At 36.3% G+C, this 23,344-nt stretch overlaps 1 protein-coding gene across 3 annotated transcripts in view; it reads left to right on the top strand.

Annotated features, from left to right (window-relative positions):
• The window catches only part of WDHD1 (WD repeat and HMG-box DNA binding protein 1), a 62,168-nt gene that overhangs the window by 3,635 nt on the left and 35,189 nt on the right, over positions 1 to 23,344 (top strand). For 2 of the 3 annotated variants that reach the window (XM_025442356.3, XM_025442355.3), the window contains exons 3-10: positions 5,994 to 6,105; positions 12,069 to 12,220; positions 13,714 to 13,825; positions 13,985 to 14,035; positions 15,142 to 15,237; positions 19,296 to 19,388; positions 20,174 to 20,280; positions 20,604 to 20,745. In XM_025442356.3, coding sequence (XP_025298141.3) covers positions 5,994 to 6,105; positions 12,069 to 12,220; positions 13,714 to 13,825; positions 13,985 to 14,035; positions 15,142 to 15,237; positions 19,296 to 19,388; positions 20,174 to 20,280; positions 20,604 to 20,745 — 865 coding nt within the window. Of the gene's footprint in view, positions 1 to 5,993; positions 6,106 to 12,068; positions 12,221 to 13,713; positions 13,826 to 13,984; positions 14,036 to 15,141; positions 15,238 to 19,295; positions 19,389 to 20,173; positions 20,281 to 20,603; positions 20,746 to 23,344 lie in introns of those variants that run through there. The other variant, XM_025442357.3, reaches the window with a different exon arrangement.

Below are 23,344 nucleotides of genomic sequence, written 5' to 3'. Positions count from 1 at the left end.
GAATCCCAGGTGGCTCAGCTGTTTAGCGCCGCCTTCAGCCTAGGGCGTGCTCCTGGAGACCCCGGATCCCTGCATGGAGCCTGCTTCTCCTTCTGCCTGTGTCTCTGCCTGTCTCTCTCTCCCTCTCTGTCTCTCTCTGTCTCTCTCTCTGTGCCTCTCATGAATAAATAAATCTTAAAAAAAGAAATTATGAAGCAATATTACCAATTTAAATTTACCAATATTACAATACTGGTAAAGGCAAAATCAATGCTATGACCATGGTACTCTGAGATGAAGTAGAGGACAAGATCTGATACAAGGTTTTGTCTACATGGGTACAGAAAACTCTAAGAATTCTGATAGGAATAGTGTTAGAGAATGACAATGAACCTTGTGCTAAAAATCCTTAGGGAACATGGGAGATTTCTCTTTAGGGATTTGTAGTATTCTGGTAGCAGTTTTTTGCCCCCCCCCTCGCTTTTTAAAATAGGTCGTAGCAATAGAATTGGGAGTGGTAGTGAAGTGCAAGGAAGGCCCACCAACAGGCCCCACAAAAATGTAGAAGAGAAATCAGCCACCTTTTAAGAGGACTGAAGAGGAAGCAGTGCTCTCAGAAGAAATGTTCAGAAAACTGAGGACGCAGAGATTTTTCTGGTGCCTGACCATGAATTTCATGAGGCCCAGAGGAAGGGTCAGGGAGGGGTGGTGAGATAAGGGAAAGAACATTGCTCTTGAGGATGGAGAATCCAGATGGTAAGAAATGCTTTGGTAACGGTGGCTTTTTGAGTTATGTCACAAGGAGGATAAAGACATGATAGAATTAGCTCTTACAGTGATTTTCTGCTCAGAAACTTACAATGCTTTTATCATGTAAACCAGGACAACTTTGGGAGTGGGGAGAAGAATTTCAAAGAGTTAAAATTAGTTTTTAAAATTATTTATTGATTGGAAAATTATGTTGTTTTGGTCTTAGATCTATAACATTTTTTTTTTTTTTTAAGATTTTATTTATCCATTCATGAGAGAAACAGAGAGAGAGAGGCAGAAACACCAGCAGAGGGAGAAGCAGTCTCCACGAAGGGAGCCCGATGCAGGACTCGATCCCAGGTCTCCAGGATCACACCCTGGGCTGAAGACAAACCGCTGAGCCACCCAGGCTGCCCAGATCTATAACATTTCTATTAAAAAATTGTTTCAAAACATTTTTTTGTAAGAACATTTATGACTTTAAAACATTAAAAAAAATTTTTACGTTGATTTTCTAAACATTAATCTATTTACATAGATTCTTGATACATATTCATGTACTTTTTTTTTTTTTAAGATTTTATTTATCTATTCATGAGAGACGGATAGAGAGAGGCAGAGACACAGGCAGAGGGAGGAGCAAGCTCCCCATAGGGAGCCCAACGCAGGGACTGATCCCAGGACCCCAGGATCACACCCTGGCCTGGAGGCAGGCACTCAACCACTAAGCCACCCAGGCGTCCCATATTCATGTACTTTAATCAGTTTTTTAGCCTATCTGAAACATGGTGTTGTTAATATTTTTCTGAAAAATATATTTTTAAATACAATCTTCTTTTTATTTTTCTTATAAAATTGGCTGCAGGGCAGTCCAGGTGGCTCAGTGGTTTAGCACCGCCTTCAGCTCAGGGTGTGATCAAGTCCCACGTCAGATTCTCTGCATGGAGCCTGCTGCTCCCTCTGCCTGTGTCTGTGCCCCTCTCTCTGTGTCTCTCATGAATAAATAAATAAAATCTTTAAAAAAATAAAATAAAATAAAATAAAATAGGCTGTAGTCTACCTAAGAGTTACATTTATGGTAAGACCTTGAAGTGAGACCTTCAGTTAATTCTATTTTTATTTTATTTTTTTTTAATTTTAATTTAATTTAATTTAATTTTTAAAATTTTATTTTTAAATCATAATATTTTTCAATAAGAAAATACTCTTTAGGGGATCCCTGGGTGGCTTAGCAGTTTAGTGCCTGCCTTTGGCCCAGGGCATGATCCTGGAGTCCTGGGATCAAGTCCCACATCAGGCTCCCTGCATGGAGCCTGCTTCTCCCTCTGCCTGTATTTCTGCCCCGCCCCCATCTCTCATGAATAAATAAATAAAATCTTTAAAAAAAAAAAAAGAAAAAAGAAAAAGAAAATACTCTTTAGGTTTTCACATACCCAGTAAGCACATTCTACTAAATGGAAGAGTCTCAGTTTTTAAAAATTTATTTTGAATGGGTAGATCCTTCACCTTCAGTATTTTTATAGATTGTCTTTTTGCCTGCATTCAGACTATCCTTTTTCAATAGTAAGCTCTTCAGTATTTTTTAATTTTTAATTTATTTTATTTTTTTTTAGTTCTTTAACATAAGACAAAAGTTCATCAAGTAAATTGTGGTTTCTTTGAATGTTTTCAAAAATTTTAAGCCTACTCAATTTCATTTTATTCTGGCACAGAACATAAATTTATACAGTTAAGGAATTCCGGGATGCCTGGGTGGCTCAGTGGTTAAGCATCTGCCTTTGACTCAAGGTGTGATCCTGGGTCCGGGGATTGAGTCCCACATCGAGCTCCCTGCGAGGAGCCTGCTTCTTCCTCTGCCTGTGTCTCTGCTCTCTCTCTGTGTCTCTCATGAGTAAATAAATAAAATCTTTAAAAAATAATTAATAAATAAATAAATAAATAAATAAATAAATAAATAAGGAATTCTCTCAGAAGATTCTTCTTACAGGTCAGGTTGTTCCAGGGTACAATTAGAAAATTTCAAAATTATGTCATTTACTCTTTCAGCTTTTAATATACAATTTGATCAATTCTTATTTGCTTTTTAGGGATATATTTTAGTATCTTTCTGCATAAGCTTTGTTTTCATTAACTGCATTTTACTAAAAGCTTCAAAGGCTTAAGTTGAATGCCTAAATTAAAGATTGTTAACTGATATTAAGCAAGGTGCAACTAAAATGTAGGGAACTTGTTTCCAGTAATAACACTGTTGTTGTAGGGCACCTAAGTGTCCTATAAAGTCATTCTTCAAAGGCTCAAGTACTTAAAAAATCTTATTGATAGGCAGAAGAGAAAGCATCTCATGAAATGCTGAAGTATTTTTGTGTATTTAACATCAATTTGTTATAAAAGTTTTGTTGTCATCCTGAGTATAAATAAAATTATCTCAAACTTTGACAACTATGGCTTCCATTTTGTTTGGTTCATTATCATAGTGCATTTGGTTATGAATTAAAGTCCCAATTCCAAGTACATTTGTGTTTCATAGATTTCTTATTTCAGTAAGTACATTGTTTTTACTACAATGCTGTGCTCAACTAAAATGTGTATTACTGTAAATATTAAGAATTTTGGGTCACCTGGGTGGCTCAGTGGTTGAGTATCTGCCTTTGCCTCAGGTCTTGATTCTAGATCCTGGGATCATGTCCCGCATCAGGCTCCCCAGAGGGCCTGCTTCTGCCTCTGCCTCTGCCTATGTCTCTGCCTCTTTCTCTCTCTCTCTCTCTCTCTCTCTCTCTGTCTCTCATGAATAAACAAATAAAATCTTTTTTTAAAAAAATTAAGAATTTTATCTTTACCATTGAACTTTTCAAATGAAGTTAAGTAGAATTCCCAATAACGTTAGACGTTTCACTCTCACAGTGAAAGCTTCTAAAAACTTTGCTTTGTTTCCATGAACTGAAGAGAAAATTAAACCATTAATGGAAGTAATCTGACTGATTTTCTATTTAAACCCTCTGATGACATTGATGTAAAACTAGTATCATTTAACTGTTTGAAAAGTTATTTTACTAATGGAGACAACATATTAACAGCGATTACTTTATACCTTGCATTAAAAAATTTAAAATGAAAACTGAACAAAATTAATTTAGAGCACTGTCATCTGTTTTAATGATGCACAGTTCAGTACAATAGCCACTAGCCACATGACTACTTCGATTTAAATTAAAGTTAACTAAATTTAAAATTCAATTCCTTAGTCGCACTAGCTACATTTTATACCACATTTTAATTGCTCAGGAGCCTGACATAGACCATTTCTAGCTTCTCCAAAAGTTCTATTGAACAATATTGAATTATGAAAAGTCATGCTTGACAAAATGCAAAGTGCTTTCTGCAGCTGCCGAAGCTTGATTTTCAGGGAGTCACAAGATAACTACTAACCTACAAAGTAGATGCTCAAGTTTCTTCAGGAATTTTGTGTCCTCTGACTTTCCTGTGGTTAGTGTTATTACTATAGCCCCCATGGTAAATATCAACTAACATTTTGTTCATGTTACATTTCCATTATCAACTTGTTGAGAAGCAGAAATTTAGTATTTAATTATTTGTTAAATGTTTACTTGATAGGGACGCCTGGGTGGCTCAGTGGTTGGACGTGCCTTCAGCTCAGGGCATGACTCCGGAGTTCCAGGATTGAGTCCTGCATTGGATTTCCTTCAGGGAACCTGCTTCTCTCTCTGCCTGTGCCTCTGCCTCTCTCTTGTGTCTCATGAATAAATAAAATTTTAAAAACAAACCAACAAAAAACATGTACTTGATGTATTTTTCTTTAGTTGCTACAGAAAGGTGTTTTATAAAAGGCATAATCAATAATAAAATTAACATTCAGTTTTATTCCTACAGTAAATGAAAACACTGTCAGAAGAATGATCCGATTATTCTAAAAGCTCTTCAGAGGACTGCTTAATTATTCTTACATGTATTTCTCATTAATTCCATTATATTTCACTATAACTTTCCATTAGTACCACCAACTGACACCTGCAACTTTACATCTCCCTTGTGGGCTGGCTAGTTGCAGCAAATATTAGGGACAGTAATATGAAATATTTACTCCATCACTACTAAAGACTGAAAGACAGCACTCTATAGGGCCTCTTGACTGACTTCACTTTGGTTTTCATCCATCAACACCTGTTGTCTGTGAAAGGTATTAGTTATGTTCCATCAAGAAAGGTTTGGGATGGCGGTTGTCTTTCAGATTTACCTATGTTATAAAGTGAGAAATCTTTTTTTAAAAAAACTTTTTAAAAATTTATTTATTCATGAGAGACACAGCGAGAGGATGCATAAATCAGGAATGTCCTAGGCAAACAAATTAATGGTCCTCCTATTTATTTCTTAGAGAAGGGAGTCTAAGCTCCTTATTCTTGCATTGTTATTGTAAAAATAGGATGACCCCTAATCTACATTTTCTTTCTCGACTTCGTGTACTGTTTATTTTAAGTGAACTCCCCCACATTTTACTAACTTCATATTTTGATTCATGTGGTTTCATCTGGAACTGTTGTTTTCACCAGTTTCAGCATCCAGTTTTACTTGCCCTGCTTGCCCTTTGACTTCCCACTATAGATACCACTTTCTTATGAATGCCTCAGATCTTCCAAGTGGGAATTAATCTTTTTCTTAAGAACCTCTACAGTTCTTTATGTGGCTTCTCTTTGCCATTTGCCAAGTTATTTTTGTATTTTGTTTGCTTTTCTATGTCAGGACACATATAGTTAGGACACATACCAAGTGAATAAAATCAGCTGGAGGAAAAGAGATTTAAAACAAGATTTGAGAGATACAGTCAGCCATTTGAATAATTAGTTTTGGATAATTAAACTCTTGTATCCATCCACGTATTCATTCAGCAAACATTTATCAAGGCTTTTATATGTCAGAGATTGCTTTGTATTAGAGGCACAATGGTGCTCTGCTGTTAACAGAGATTACATACTTGTCTTTCTTACATTATTACAAATAAAGAATTTTTGTCAAGGAGGAATTGTAGGGATCATTATAAATTTACCTTTCATTTTATAGTATAGGAGATTAGCAGTTCTCATTATTTAAGGTTTATATATGTAAAATGAGAAAACATTCACTAACACCTTGATTTTATTGAAAAAAAAAGATAAAATAATATTCCAAAAAAATTAATAGGCTTGAAACTGGGTGACTTTTTTCTTTTCTGAAACTTGGATGACTTTCTAATGACTGTGTTTCCTTCACAGTTATATTGTGACTTGTGGAAGTGATGGTGATGTGAGGATTTGGGAAGACTTGGATGATGATGATCCTAAGTCCATTAACGTTGGAGAAAAGGCATATTCGTGTACTTTGAAGGTATTAAAAACAATTACAGCAACTGATGAGAAATGCTACTGCTGTGTGATTTTTTTTTTTATGCATGGGTGAAGAATATTTTTGCTGAAGGTTTGAATGTAGATGTGCTTTTTGTTTATTTCTCTTATGAAATAATAATATTCAAATATGCGTAATAATGCTGTAAATTGGGGGATCCCTGGGTGGTTCAGCGGTTTAGTGCCTGCCTTTGGCCCAGGGCGTGATCCTGGAGTCCCGGGATTGAGTCCCACATCGGGCTCCCTGCATGGAACCTGCTTCTCCCTCTGCCTGTGTCTCTGCCTCTCTTTCTCTTTCTCTCTCTCTCTCTCTCTCTCTCTGTCTCTCATGAATAAATAAATAAATAAAATCTTAAAAAAAAAAATAATACTGCCATAAATTACCTGAAATTTTTACAGAGGGAGAGAAACTCAAGATCTTTGTCTTTCAGATAAATAAATCTTAAAAAAGAGTCATATATAATGAAAAATATATTCCCAGAAGGAAAAATTATATGATCAATATACATTAGATACAAGGTAAAACTCACTAATAAACAAATATAAATTAAACAACTGGATTTTTTTTCTATCAGATTGGTAAGGATGAAAAATGTTGCTAATTCTAGTGGTAGTGAGGGTTTGGAGAAGTATTTGTAAAGGAAAAACACTCTATTTTTTTCCTTTACTCTCATACTACTACCTTGCTCATAACACTTCTAACACCAGATATGTGGGTTTTTTCTCCCCCATACCAAGCAATTCTCTGTAATACTGGCTTGAGTGTCCTACAGTTCAGTTCAATTCTGACACTAACAGGAGGGAACACAGACCATACAGGTTAGGGGCTCAGTCCCATAAGACTGCCCCCCACTTTAAATATCAGTTTTAAGTCGTAGGTCCCCAGGTTACCTACAACATCTGTCCTACTTGGCTTCAAATCAGAGGTTCCCTTGACTCCCCTCTTTGGATTCAGTCTTTTGTTACAGCAGCTCACAGAATTCAGGGAAACACTCACCAATTCATTATATAGTGAAGTATATAGATAAAGGATACAGGTGAACAGCCAGATGAAGAGATACACAGGATGAAGTATGGAAGGCACTTTTTTCCCCATGGAGTTTGGGTCTCCCACCCTCCTTTTACAAGGATGTGTTCACCAACCCGGAAGCTCCTTGAACCCCATACCATTAGGATGGAGGCTTCGTTACATTGATATGATTGATTATTAACTCCATTTCTAGCCCTTCTTCCTTTCCCAGATGATGATGGAGTAAGGCTGAAAGTTCCAAGCTTCTAATCATGGTTTGATTTTTCTGATGACTAGCTCACATCCTGAAACTATCCAGGAGCCCACCAAGAATTGCCCTATTAAAACAAAAAACATTTCTATCACCTAGGAAGTTTGAAGGGATTTAGGAGATTTGTGTCAGGAACTGGGGTCAAAGATCAAATATTAGAACAAAAGCTGTTTCTTTCTTTTTTTTTTTTTTTTTTTTTTTAAATTTTTTTTTTTATTTATTTATGATAGTCACAGAGAGAGAGAGAGAGAGAGGCAGAGACACAGGCAGAGGGAGAAGCAGGCTCCATGCACCGGGAGCCCGATGTGGGATTCGATCCTGGGTCTCCAGGATCGCGCCCTAGGCCAAAGGCAGGCGCCAAACCGCTGCGCCACCTAGGGATCCCACAAAAGCTGTTTCTAATAGTCTTACTTACTTAGGAAGTTACAAGGGTTTTAGGAAATCTGTGCCAGGAATGGGAAGCAGAGACCAATATATATTTTCTATTATTTTACATTATTGTAAACAGTTGCTGGAAGTGTAACTGGGGAGTTGTTGTTTTTTGTTTTTTTAGAGAGGGGAGGAGCAGAGTGAGAGGGAGAGAATCTTAAGCAGGCTCCATGTGGGACTCCCATCTCATGACCCAAGCTGAAATCAAGAATCAGACACTTAACCAACTGAGCCACCCAGGCACCCCTGGGGAGCTTTTTAAGAAGTAAGTTGAGGGGTTCCTGGGTGGCTCAGTTGTTGGGTAACTGACTCTTGATTTTGGCTCAAGTCGTGCTATCAGGGTGGTGGGATGGAGCCCCATGTCAGGTTCTGTGCTCAGCATGTGCTCCTCTTGTTCCTCTCCCTCTGCTTCTCACCCCCACTTCCCCTTTACTTGTACTCTCTCTCTCAAAAAAGAGTAAATTGATACTGTGTGTTAAACTTGGAATCTACTAGGTTCATTTCTGACTATTTACCCTGCGTAAATTCTTTTTTTTTTTTTTTAAGATTTTATTTGTTTATTCATCAGAGACACAGAGAGAAAGGCAGAGAGAGGCAGAGGGAGAAGCAGGCTCCCCACAGGGAGCCAGATGTGGGACTCAATCCCAGGACTCCAGGATCATGACCCAACCCAAATGCAGATACCCAACCATTGAGCAACCCAGGTGCCCCATACCCTGAGTAAATTCTTAAACACTTTCATATTTCTGTGGTCAAGGATATTAGTGAAACTCTTATTTATAATAGCTTAACTTAGAACTAAGGTGTCCTTCAAGAGAATTTGTTTTATAAAGTTTTTTTTTTAATATTTATTTATGTGAGAGAGAGATGGTGAGAGAAAGGTGAGCAGGGAACCTGATCCAACCTGGGGCTGGATCTCAGGACCCCAGGGATCATGACCTGAGCCCAATGCAGATTCTTAACTGACTGAATCACCCAGGTGCCCCTGTTTTATAAATTTTGGCATACTCATGTAATGTATTACTATGCAACCACACACACACACAGAAAATGAATAAGTGCTGTATATCTTAATCTACAGAGATAGAGTGAGTTGAAAAAAAGTTGCAAAGTAGTCTGTATTATGTAGTCTATGTTAAAATAAAGGATATATATGGGTGTGTGTGTGTGTGTGTGTGTGTGTGTGTATTTAAGAAAGTTAGAAAGACTTCACCCCAAAATGTTAATGGAAATTACTTCATAAGGGCAGGGAAATTTACTTTTTGCCCAGAATAATTTCATGTTGTTATTATTCTTCTACAGTATATATGCACTGCATTTGTGTATGAAAAGACTATAAAGAAAAAAGTGGTCTTCTAGTAACTTCCTAGGGCAGCTGTAACAAATTTTCACAAACTTGGTGGCTTAAAATAGTGGAAAATTATTGTCTTACCATTCAGAAAGCAAGGAGCCTGAAATCAAGGTGTGAACAGGGTTAGCTCCTTTGGAGGCACTGAGGGAAAGTGCCTCTCCATGCCTCTCTCCTAGCTTCTGGGGTTTTTGATAATCATCAGTGTTCTTTGATTAGAAGAAACATCATCCAACCCCTTCTCCATTTTCTTTTTTTTTTTTCTTTTCCCTTCTCCATTTTCACATTGCCTTCTTCTCTGTGTCTTTGTGTCTCAGATCTTTCTGTTTTTGTTTTTGTTTTTATTTTTATAAGGACACCAGTCACTAGATTTAGATCCTTAACTTACTACATCTGCAAAGACCCTATTTCTAAATAAGATCATATTTACGGGTACCTGGGCTAAGGATTTAGGCATGACTTTTCGGGACCATTATTCAATCCACTACAAGTCTGATAGTCTGTGCTAAAATATTTTCTTTGGCTTTAAGAATAATTTGATACTTCATTGAAATGAGATTACCAAATAGCCATGTTAAGCTGAGAATTTTACAACAGATTTCATTTAAACATAATTGCTTATAGATATACTTTCTGTTCTTGGAGTCAGTGGTATATGGAAGTACGGTTAGATGTTTTGTTTGAGAACAAAGTAGAGAAAATCACTCTCCAAAATAGTGAAAATGAGATAAATCAACTGGTAGTAATAGTTAACATTTGCGTGGTATTTTACATTGTCGAGGTCTTTTAACAAAGATATGGGCAAGTACTTGGAATTACCTCTGTTTTATTCTTGGGAAAGTCAAAGCTCTGAGGAAGGGCAAATGACACAGTTGGTAAGGAACACAGTGGGCTGGAGCTCAGGACAGCCTGTGCTGTGCTGGGATCCATTCCTTTCAGTGCACCAGGGAGAAGAGTGATCTGACCAAATCCCTGATCCTTTGGGTGTTTTCTTTTTTTAATTTTCCTAGTTGACAAGGACCGATAGTGATTTAGTTGGAAATTAACTTCAAAGTAAGTTCTTTATTCAGGTCTTCTGGGTAAGTACAGGTACATACTTTAATATTTTCACATGAATAGAGTACCAATTAATGTGTTATTAAAGAATTACCAAAATTCTCTACTAGATCTAAATGAAGATGCTTAGATTCTACTGGGAGATTTGTCTGCCAAGTAAAGTACAGTAGGTTGCAAAATTCCTAAACTTTTTTTTTTTTTTAATTTTTATTTTATTTATGATAGTCGCACAGAGAGAGAGAGAGAAGCAGAGACATAGGCAGAGGGAGAAGCAGGCTCCATGCACCGGGAGCCTGACGTGGGATTCGATCCCGGGTCTCCAGGATCGCGCCCTGGGCCAAAGGCAGGCGCCAAACCGCTGCGCCACCCAGGGATCCCTTTTTTTTTTTTTTTTTAAACTTTTTTTTTTTTTTAATTTTTATTTTATTTATGATAGTCGCACAGAGAGAGAGAGAGAAGCAGAGACATAGGCAGAGGGAGAAGCAGGCTCCATGCACCGGGAGCCTGACGGCAAAATTCCTGTACATGCACACAATAGTTGGTGTTTCTCCTGTTTTGCCATAGAACATGTAGCATCATCAGTGTTGTCTTGCGTTGGCTATAGTTTTTCCTTGATTCTTGTTTTCACATTTAAATTATTGTTAGTTTAGCTTACATGATAGATTTAGTGTATTGTGGATTGTTTAATTGCCTACAGTAATTACAGTATAGGCATAAACAATTTTCCAGTAATTGAAGGTATATGTTATAGTTCAAATCTGAATCATCTATACTGTTACTTGAACTGATGTATACATCTTCCCAAATTTTTCTGTATAGTAGTAACATGTCACTGTATTACTAAGTTCTTTTTCCACTGGAGTGGAAACAGGTGCTGTAGGTAAGCAGGGAGGGTGTGTTATGTACAATATGACTGATACTGATTGCTATAGGATATTTATATATTCATTAACAAACTTGAGTAATTTGGTTTTTTGGCAGGTATCATTTAATCTGAATTAATAAATTGACCATATGATTTATCAAAGCGTGTATGGCATTGGTAGACTATGATTTAGTCTTTCAGGACTTAGTCCCTCCTAGAGAGGTAATAAAATTAAGGTTCTAGGATAGATACTTGACCTTTTATGATTCTTGGCCAAAATCTATGCAAAGCAATGGTATCTGCTGATCATTTTCAGCTCCTAAAACTTTGTTTGTTTAGTGTTTTTATTTTATTATTTTTTAAAAAGATTCTTTGTATTTTTAATTCCAGTATAACATACAGCGTTACATTCATTTCAGGTGTACAATATAATAATTTGGCAGTTCTACAGTGCCCATCATTAAAAGTGTACCCTTTTTGGGATCCTTCTGTTCTGCCATCTTCCTGTTTAGTGTTTTTAAAAAGAAGCCATGGATTCTGCATTTAGATTTTACCTACTCCACAAGGATTTTATTGTGGAAACACAGGGCTATATTGTAGTGCAGCCCTGCCTTCTGATATGCTGTTCCCTCACTGAGACTAGCTATGTTTTTTCTCTGAAAAGCTCTCTTGAGTCTCTTTGTGATACTTTGGGATGCATAAAAATACTATTTAAATAATTTTGTCAGAAGTAAATGAAAATCCAGAGTCTAAAAATTTGGCTGGTGAAGGCAGAATTCTATAAAGATAGTAAATAAGTTTTTCTTGCTAATAGACACTTCAGGAAACTTGTACATTGAGTGGTGATTTTTCTTTTGACATTAACTACATTTGTAAGATTTTTTTTTGTTTTTTTAATAGGATTGTTAAGTGTGGAGAGACTCTCAATTGATTTGGACTTTTTTTTTTTTGGCCAATGTTTCTTTTAGAATGGGAAATTGGTCACTGCAGTATCTAATAATACTATTCAAGTCCACACATTTCCTGAAGGAGTTCCAGATGGTATATTGACTCGCTTCACCACAAATGCAAACCATGTGGTCTTTAATGGGAATGGTGCAAAAATCGCTGCTGGATCTAGGTAAGGCCCTTTGATACCAGAAAATAAAGTAATATTAGAACAGAATGGCATCATTCATCGGTTTCAGGGTAACATTTTCAAGACTCTGTTCCCTCTTCCCTTTTTTTGTTACTTAATTTTTTGTGGTGGAGGAGAGGGGCAGAGAAAGAAGGAGAGAGGAAACCTTAAGTAGGCTACATGCCCAGTGCAGAGCCTGATGCAGGGCTCTATCTTATGATCCCAAGATCATGACCTAAACTGAAATTAAGAGTCAGATGCTTAACCAAATGAGCCACCCAGGTGCCCCACTTGGTTTTTATATTCAAGTCTTCAGTAAAGGCTTTTGAGGGCAGCCTTTTGCTTTTTTGTGAATTGAGATCTATTGCTTTGCAGATAGCCTGTTCAGTAAATGCTGGAAAGGATTAAAGAAATATAATAGTTTGATATGAAATTTAAAAAATCATTTTGGTTAGAACCTGGACTGTAACCTGGACTGTCAGGATTTTTGGTGTTGCTCTTGATGCTTATTTGTCATAGGAGAAAAGGAAAGAAACTAGTGAATTGCTGTGGTGGAGTAAAAGGCATAGTACCTTATTGTTTTTTTAGGTTTATTTTAGAGAGTGTGCATGAGCAGGGGGAGAGGGAGAGAGAGAGAAAGAAAATCTTAAGCAGACTACCCGCTGAGCATGGAGCCCAGTGTGGGACTCAATCCCATGATCTGAGATGAAGTCAAGAGCTGGCTGCTTAACCAGCTGAGCCACCCAGACACCCCTGACATAATACTTTTAAAAGTGGTTGTCCGGGGTGTCTGGGTGGCTCAGTTGGTTAAGCATCTGCCTTTGGCTCAGGTTATGATCCCGAGGTCCTGGGATTGGGCCCTGCATCAGGTTCCCTGCTCAGCAGAGAGCCTGCTTCTCCCTCTCCCTCTGCTGCTCCCCCTGCTTGTGTTCTCTCGTGCTTTCTCTATCAAATAAATAAATAAAATCTTTTAAAAAAATAAAACGTCTGACTTAAAAATGGTTGAGACATTAATTAATTAATAAATGATAGAAACTTAAGATATGAAGCCACCTTAGAAGTGTTTGTATTTTTTTTTTTTTAAGATTTTATTTATTTATTCATGAGAGACACAGAGAGAGAAAGAGAGGCAGAGACACAGGCAAAGGGAGAAGCAGGCTCCATGCAGGAAGCCCAACGTGGGTCTCAATCTCGGGACTCAGGGATCATGCCCTGAGCCAAAGGCAGACGCCCAAAAGGCAGACGCCCAACCGCTGAACCACCCAGGCATCCCGGAAGTTTTGTATTTTAATGGGAAACCCTGAGTTGTGTTTTTAGTATCTTTACAGAGCAAGATTAAAAGGTAAGTCCTTAAATTTGGAAGCCAAATTTTACAAGTTGCTATAAAGAAATTATGAATTACTCTTGTGATTTTGAAATATTTGGGTCATAGATTTTAGGAGAGGCTTTTGTATGGGCATTTATTGTCTATTATACATTACTCTTATTGTTCATAGCGATTTTCTGGTCAAAGTTGTGGATGTGATGGATTGCGGCCAACAGAAGACATTTCGAGGACATGATGCTCCTGTTTTAAGTCTTTCCTTTGATCCTAAGGACATCTTTCTGGTAAACCCTTTTTTTTTTTTTTTTTAATATGTTTAAAATTATAAGAGAATTAGCAGAAAATTTCACACAGTTGATAAAAAGGCTATTTGGTATCTCTTGAGCCAGTTTCCACATAGTATGATTCTAAGTGTAGAGAAATTTATTGTTTTATTCCTGCAGGCATCAGCTAGCTGTGATGGATCTGTCAAAGTGTGGCAAATTTCAGATCAGGTAAACTTACCATTTTAAATTTAAAACTTTATGCTCGAGACTCCTGGGTGGCTCAGCGATTGAGTGCTTACCTTTGGCTCAGGGTGTGATTCCTGGATTCGGGGGTTTGAGTCCCACATTGGGCTCCTTGCATGGAGCCTGCTTCTCCCTCTGCCTGTGTCTCTGCCTCTCTCTGTATGTGTCTCTCATGAATAAATAAAATCTTTAAAAAAATAAAATAAAACTTTATGCTCATTTCTGTCATAATTGGGGTGTTCCATAGCATTGAGCCAAATTAATAATTCTTTTCTTTATAGTTTGAGTAGCATTGAATACTGTTTTTGTGATCAAATCCCATAATAATCTAATGCAAAAGTATGTTGAAGATTAATTGCATTTTACCCAGTCACAAGGGGAATAATGTATATTTCACTTTCAGGTTTTGTAAGTCAGTAGAGAAAAATCAGTCAGTAGTATATATTTACTCTACCATGAACTACTATGTGTTGGGACCTCGATGTTAGGGATACAAAAATAAGACCTTGGCCACACTTTATTTGGAGAGTTACATAAATGACTTATTCTAACCAACCTGATAAAATTTTTAAAGGAGGTATGAAGAACCTCCTTTAAGGGAGGTTGGCAGAGGGAACAATTAATTCTTCCTGAGGCATTCTAGAGATAATATGACTGATGAGAAAAGTCCGCCCCACAGGTATGCCTCAATAGCTACAGTTTCTTCCCTTCATGTTTGAACTGTTTACAAGGGTTGACTTTGATACCTTAACATTTTATAGAAGATCTCTTTATTTTTGTAGATGCTCTAAGATTTTAATGTATTGTTGTTTTTTAATGTGTGTGTATACGTTTATTCAGTGACTTTATTGTTTGCTTATTCTACATAGGAAATACACTTATTTCTTTAAAATTTGTGCTTTTTATATCTGAATTATTTTTAAAAATTTAGATAAATCAGATACTGTAATTAGATGAAAATGAATTAAGTTGCTTTTTTTCTTAGCTATATATTGGTTTGAAGAAAACACCTATTAAATATATTCCATTCTGCATATCTCTTTGGGAGAAGTTTCATAAAGGGAAATAAACTTTCTTTTTTAAAATATCAGACATGTGCTATTAGTTGGCCACTGCTACAAAAATGCAATGATGTGGTAAATGCAAAATCGATCTGCAGACTTGCTTGGCAGCCAAAAAGTGGGAAGGTAGGTGCTCTTGTTTTTCAAACTTTCAATTATCTCTTCTAATTCTTATCAACTTTGAATGTGAGAGTAGTAGATTTAGTTTTTTTAATTGTAACTGTTTCATTTAGGTTGTAAATTTTAGTGCCCTAAGCTAACTAATTAATATTGAAATGCTTTCAGAAACATTTTAACTTTGGGGGTGCCTGGGTGGATCAGTTGGTTAAAGTATCAGGCTCTTGGTCTGGGCTCAGGTCTTGTTCTCTGGTGGTGTGGGTTCAAGCCCTGTGTTGAGCTCCACACTGGGCTTAGAAAAGGAAACATTTTAACTTTGTAAAGTTTCTTTCTGAAGAGTACATTTTGAATGAATTAATTTTATATTCTCCTTTACTTTTATATGTATGTATGTATTTATTTATTTATTTTTATTTTACTTTTTATTTATGATAGTCACACACACACAGAGAGAGAGAGAGAGAGGCAGAGACATAGGCAGAGGGAGAAGCAGGCTCCATGCACCGGGAGCCCGACATGGGATTTGATCCCTGGTCTCCAGGATCACGCCCTGGGCCAAAGGCAGGCGCTAAACTGCTGCGCCACCCAGGGATCCCTACTTTTATATTTAATGAAACAACTCTGGAAACAGTCTTGTTATGTCTACTCTTACTAGTAGTTACTAGTAGCTTTTAACAAATTTGCAGGTAGTAGCTAATAGACATAGAAAGGAACAACTTGAAAAGAGGAAGGAGAATGCTCATTATTTATAAATGAAATGCTTGAATATAAGGAGATCATAAATCAATAAAGGGAAAAATATTAGTAAGAAAATTCAGTAAAGTAGTTGGAAAAAGACTAATATACAAAGCCAGTAACAATCCTATATATAGATAATAGCCATTTAGAAAATAAGGTGGGGGAAAAATGATGCATTTACTATGAAATCAAAAAAGATGTTGTAACAACGGTAAATTTACCAAAAATGTGAAAGAGTTATATATAAAGAAAACTTTAACATACTATCAAGAAGAGTAAAAGAAGACTTAAATAGAAAAATATGTTCCAGGGGCACCTGGATGGCTCTATTTGGGTCATAATCCTGGGGTCTTGGGATCCAGCCCCATGTTGGTCTCTCTGCTCAGCAAGGAGTCAGCCTCTCCCACTTCTCTATGCCTCCTCCCTATTTGTTCTCTCTCTCACTCTCTTCCCTCTCTCTCAAATAAATACAATCTTCAAAAACATGTATATAGTTCATTCTTTGTAAGGAATTTTCAATATCAATTCTTTCCTAAATTAACCAATAGTTTTGAGAACATTCAAATGTAAAATGTCAGCTATTTGAAGGAAACCATAGAGTTGTTATAAAATCCATGTGGAAAACATATCTTGGAAAATAAAAGTGGTGGAGTCTAACCTAGTCTGATATACAGATTATGATGCTATGAGAATTGAAGTGTGCTATTGACTCACAGATAGATAGCTATCTATTAAATAGAAATAGATTTAGTATATTAAGTATATTGAAAAGGTAGAGAAAAGAGGATTGAGTAGTTATATTGGCAGAGAGCATGAATACCAGGAGCTAAGAATCTTTGAGAACCATCTTAAAGGCTTCCTACCACATGATGAATCTCTGTAGGTATTTGCTATATAATTCTTTCAACTCTTCTGTATATGTGAAATTTTTCAGAAGAGATTAATAAACTTGTCAGTATAAAAATTAAACATTTTTGTATGGTAAATATTTCAGAGTCAAAGAACAAATGACAAACTGGGAAAAAAATGTTTGAAACAATATGACAAAGCTGATTTTCTTAATATTCAGAAAGTTCTTATAACTCGGCAACTGCGTGACTCAGTTGGTTAAGTGCCTGACTTTGGCTCAGGTCATGATATTGGGGTCCTGGGATCAATCCCTGCATTGGGCTCCCTGCTTAGTGGTGAATAGGTTTGTCCCTCTGCTTTTCCCTCTGCTTTTCCCTCCACTAGTGCTCTTTCTCACATTCTTTCTCTCAAATAAATAAATAAATAGATAGTCTTTTATAAAAATGTTCTTACAAGTCATTAAGATCTAGGGCGCCTGGCTGCCTCATTTGGAGAAGGGTTGTGTGACTCTTGATCTTGGGGTCATGAGTTTGAACCCCACGTTGGTATAGAGATTACTTAAAAATAAAATCTTCCAAAAAAACTTAAAACAAGTCAATAAGATCCTCATATAAAGATGGCCAAGGACATAAACAGAAAAGATAATACAAATGACTTTTATCATGAAAGTATATGCAGCCTTTCATACCAAAAGAAATACAAATAGAAACTATTGTGACAGCCTGTTTTTCATTTGTCCTATGGCCAAACATCAAGTTGTATATACTATGTGGAAGAGGGTGTGGCAGTTTTTATCATAATGAACAACAGTACTAGTTCTAGGCATAAATCCTATAAGCATATTTGTACAAATGCACTATAGGATATATATAAGGAAGATGTTGCATCACTGTTTATAGTAGTAAAAGAATAAGAACATCCTAAATGTTTATTAATAGAGAACTGGTTAAATAAATCCTGGTATTCCTGGAAGTAGGGTATTCTGCAACTGTTAAAATGAGGTAGATCTGTATGTCCTTATTGGGAATAGTTTTCTGATAATATTGTGGAAAAAAAAAATCAAGCTATAGAGCAGTAGGCATGCTACTGCTTGAGATGCCTGGGTGGCTCAGCGGTTGAGCATCTGCCTTTGGCTCAGGGCGTGATCCCAGGTCCAGGATCAAGTCCCACATCAGGTTCCCTGTGAGGAGCCTGCTTCTCTCTCTGCCTGTGTCTCTGCCACTCTCTCTCTGTCTCATGAATAAATAAATCTTAAAAAAAAAAAAAAAAAGGAATGCTACTGCTTATTGTGTGTGTAGTCTGCATTCTTGTGTAGTCTGCTTATGTGTACCTTTGGGAACTAGAAATAGGATTTTAAGGGATGAGAGGGAGACTTTCTTTTTTTTTTTTTTTTTTTGTAGTTATACCATCTGTAGTTTATTTTTTTCTATTTTAACATTGTTTTTATTATTATAAATTTATTTTTTATTGGTGTTCAATTTGCCAACATATAGATTAACACCCAGTTCTCATCCCATCAAGTGCCCACCTCCGTGCCCGTCACGCAGTCACCCCCACCCCCCGCCCACCTCCCCTTCCACCACCCCTAGTTCGTTTCCCAGAGTTGGGAGTCTTTCATGTTCTGTCTCCCTTTCTGATATTTCCCACTCATTTTTTCTCCTTTCCCCTTTATTCCCTTTCATTATTTTTTATATTCCCCAAATGAATGAGACCATATAATGTTTGTCCTTCTCCAATTGACTTATTTCACTCAGCATAATACCTTCCACTTCCATCCATGTCGAAGCAAATTTGGTGGGTATTTGTCGTTTCTAATGGCTGAGTAATGAGTAATATTCCATTGTATACATGTACCACATCTTCTTTATCCATTCATCTTTCGATGGACACCGAGGCTGGAGGGAGATTTTCTTTTAATATATGCCCTCTGTATCCTGTGAACTCTTACGTTTACATTCTGCATTAAAGTGAAAGTTGGGGAATTTAGTATGCATTTTTTCTTTACTCGTGAAATATTAAATCTAATTTTTAAAATCAATATAATTAAAGTTTTCTTGTTCATAAATAATACAATTCTTTTCTCTTTTGGATAAACGTGGGAAGAATATACTGTTTATCTTTTCTATTAATCTATTTCTTTGGAAGAATGTGTAAGAAGATAAGTTTCTGTTTCTTAAGATATTTACAGCATTCTGGATCTATTTCTTTTCTTTTGGCAAATGAGATGAATGTTTAGATCCAAAGGGCTTAAATACCTGAGAAGTAGTATCAAAAATATGTAACAAGTGCTCTGGTTTTTGGTGCAAGCAATAGAGTGATCACTCATTCTTTGCTCATCAAAATTTTAAGTAATTTTCTGAGTTTTGTTAGTTACCAATTAATTTTGCTTTTATGTTTCATAGTCTTATTTGGATGAAATTTTTTGCTTTTTTTCCTCTCTAATGTAAACTTTTGTTTAAATCATTCATCTTTCCTAATAGTTACTGGCAGTTCCTGTGGAAAAATCTGTTAAGCTATATAGAAGAGAAACTTGGAATAATCAGTATGATCTTTCAGATAATTTCATCTCTCAGGTAGGTTTTGTAAATGAAACTTTAATTAGCCCACAGGAATATTTCATAGTACATTGTCTAAATACAGTTGTAGTTAAGTGTTGGAAATGGAGAACAATTCCAGATTGTTGTGCATGTGTTCATCTTTTGCTGCTCAGCCTTTCTTTATCCAGTAACTGTACAGTAGATAGGTCTTTGCTGGTTCCTATTTGAATTCTCTCCTTGTGAAATTTCATAAGAAAATCTGTTAATTTATAAGAAGTCAAATTTAACCCTAACATAGTATTGGAGCGTGTTATTTTCACATTATCAGTAATTAGCCTATATAGTTAAGTGAGTTTCATTGATACTTGTGATCATAGACTCTGGAATTTTAGAGCAAGAGAGGTTGTTGCTCTATATTAAATACTCTCTCTCTCTTCTCTTCTGCATTCCCATTTGGCCCTTATGGAAACAAGAGGCCCAGTAGGTCAGCAATGGCTTAATATGGTTCACTTCACTTAACTGTGGTTTTCTTCATCTTGATAGTGACAGCTGAGAGGGTACCTTGTATGATCTCTCTTTCAGGATAACAGTTTTTAGATTTTGCTTTTAAAATTGTGCCAGTATAATTTTCTCATGGTAAACAAAGTAATAGCTCCTACTGACAGTTGAATATTATTGAAAAAGAAAGTTAAAAAATAAGCAAACTATCTTGCCGTTTATGAATCGATTTAATCAGAAGTTACACAGAATATGAATTTGATAATAAAATAAGTGTTTAGTTTCAAATTGTGCAGATTGTTATTAATTGTTTTTCCTTATAGGCTCTGAATATAGTAACCTGGTCTCCCTGTGGGCAATATTTAGCTGCAGGGAGTATTAATGGTTTAATTATAGTTTGGAATGTGGAAACCAAAGATTGCATGGAAAGGTATGATTCAACTTATCTTTTTTTTTTTTCCCCCAAGTAATCTCTATACCCAGTGTGGGGCTCAAACTCAACAATGACCCTGAGATCAAGAGTTGGGTGTTCTGACTAAGCCAGCCAGGCACCCCTCTTTTGTCTTTTTTTGCTTATTTCTGTTAGATTTTTGTTTTAATATGAAACATTTCAAAGTTTTACAGTTATTGTCAGAATACAAATATAGTTATTAGTTTGTCAGAAGTCATTTAACTTTTTCTAACTAAAATTTGCCTAAAGAAATGTATAGTTTGTATTGGTAGTGTTTTAAGAACTCACTTTTTAATTTTTAGGGTGAAACATGAGAAAGGTTATGCAATTTGTGGCCTGGCATGGCATCCTACTTGCAGTCGAATAGCTTATACTGATGCAGAAGGAAATCTAGGGCTCCTGGAGAATGTTTGTGAACCCAGTGGAAAGACATCAAGCAGTAAGGTAATAAGTAATAGATGGTAGAATAGTTTCTTCAGAGTCTTGTGGGCATATGGATTTGGAAGATATCACAAAATACATTACTTTCTTGGAAAATTATAATTCATATTAGGTGCTCAGTAATCTATCATAAAGAAAACTGTTTAAACTTGTTTAATGTTTCCCAAATATCTTTTACTGAGAAACCTTTCCCCTCCATATAATACCTATTAATATTCCTTGGTTTTATAAAGAATACCATTGTGAAATACTATTTTAGTGTCCTGGCATTCTAGAGATTTAAATTTAAATAAATATAGATAAAAATTAGAGTTAATAACTATAACTTAGTTTAGCGTATACACCTTTCTGCTCTGAATTAGCTTTAACTCTGAGAGCTACCTTTATATCTTTTTTTTTTTTTTTTTAAGATTTATTTCTTTATTCATGAGAGACACACAACAGAGAGAAAGGCAGAGACATAGGCAGAGGGAGAAGCAGGCTCCACGCAGGGAGCCCGATGTGGGACTTGATCCTGGATCCTGGGATCATGCCCTGAGCCAAAGCCAGGCATCCCTACCTTTATATCTCTTAATGGTTAGCTATCCCAAAGCCAGACACTCAAACACTGAGCCATCCAGGCATCCCTACCTTTATATCTCTTAATGGTTAGCTATCTGGCCTTACTGAACTGCTTTAAACAGTCCGCTTTGTTTTATACAACTCCTTGGTTTTGTTCATTATTATTCTTGCCTGGCAAATACACCTAGTCATATTTTAAATCTTGGTTTAGAGTTCCAGTTAAAGATCACACACTTCACATACTCATTTATGTCTATTCAGATGCTGATACCTGGAAACCCTGGAAAATAGAAGCATGATTGGAAACTAAGTCTAGCTTCTCAAAAAGTCAAAAAATTGAGTCCTAAGATTGCAGTTGGGGGAAAGCGGGGATGCAGTTCAGCTTGCCTGACTGAATCCCCCAATGATTCAGAATTTGGTAGTACTAGGTACCTCCAAGGAGGTACTTTTCACTCTTCTGTTTTTAGCCCCTTGGTTTAATACATAAACAGACATCTCCAGGCTCAAAATCAGTGTGCCCAGCGAGGTAACTGCCTTCCCTCATGGCCATGTGTATTCTGGCAGAATGCTGGAGATTTGTCCTCTAGAAAAGGTAAATCAAAGAAAGTATTTGGTTGGTACATGGGGTACAGTTGAGCAGCATTGGGTGGAAGAGAAATACTTTACTGAAAAGGATTAAATGGAAGTATGTATACTTGGATGTTAAAATTCCCAGCTTATTTTTCATACTTGGCTCCTAGAGCATTGTCAGCCAGTGCTTACTTAAGCTTCTTAGGCAAGAGACTAGAAGAATCATCTTTGAGGAATCTGTCCAAGAAAAAAGACTTAATTAGAGAGAAGATTCTTATCTCTAGGAAAAAGAGTTATAAAAGGAAGGAAAAGTGATCATAATATACCACATTTATAAAACAATAATAGAATAATGTCTACCACCTAGGGTTTTATTGTGAGGATTAAATGAATCACGTATAGAATCAGAATGGTCTCTAGAATTAGAATGGTCGCTTTATAAGTGATAATAATAAACTGTTATTATTTTTATTCAACCATGAATAGCATTTATATGATTATAATAATCTACATCCTGTATTTTGATCCAACCAAAATGAGAAAATATCTATATTGGGAGGATCGAGGTAGGAGAGTAGTGTACATACATACAGGAGAGTAGAGGTGGTTGAAAATTGCACCAAATCCTCATCTTTTTTTTTTTTTTTAAGATTTTATTTATTTATTCATGAGAGACACAGACAGAGGGAGAAGCAGGCTCCACGCAGGGAGCCCGATGTGGGACTCGATCCCCGGTCTCCAGGATCACGCTCTGGGCTGAAAGTGGTGCTAAACCGCTGAGCCACCTGGGCTGCCCAGTCCTCATCTTAATATAAGGAAGTTAATATCTATTTAATAGATAATGATTAAAACTGAAAAATAAAAAACAGAGCACTAGGATATTTTTTAATCTCGAGGAGGAAGATATTAAAAGATAACAAGATATGGAGGAAGATCTCAAAAGCAACATCTAAAAGAGCAGAAAAGTTAGTTGGAGGCTGTGCAGAGGACTGTTTTCGTTATGATAAACTTTGTAATTGACCAATTTATATGTATGTATAGCATTGATAAAAACAGAAAGCAAATTATGAAAGTTTTAGTTCAAAGGTTACCTCTTCTAAAACCTTAACCCTTATATCCAAAATTGCCCACTTTTCTTTTTGCTTTTATTCTTCACAGTACGTATTTCTGTCACAATACCTCTAACACTTTATATTCCTCATTAGTATAAGGCAAAAATCCTCATTTTTTAATAAGAAAATCCCCCAAAATTTTGTTTTTTTTTTTTTTTTTTTAAAGATTTATTTATTTATTTATTCATGAGAGAGACACAGAGAGAAGCAGAGACACAGGCAGAGGGAGAAGCAGGCTCCATGCAGGGAACCTGATGTGGGACTTGATCCCAGAACTCTGGGATCATGCCCTGGACTGAAGGCGGCACTAAACTGCTGAGCCACACGGGCTACCCTCAATCTCATTTTATTAAACACTT

Source organism: Canis lupus, chromosome 8 (genome assembly GCF_003254725.2).
Source record: "Canis lupus dingo isolate Sandy chromosome 8, ASM325472v2, whole genome shotgun sequence".
In the NCBI taxonomy this organism is placed as follows: Eukaryota; Metazoa; Chordata; class Mammalia; order Carnivora; family Canidae; genus Canis; species Canis lupus.
Note: the sequence above shows the minus strand (reverse complement) of the source record. Positions and strands in the feature narration are given on the sequence as shown.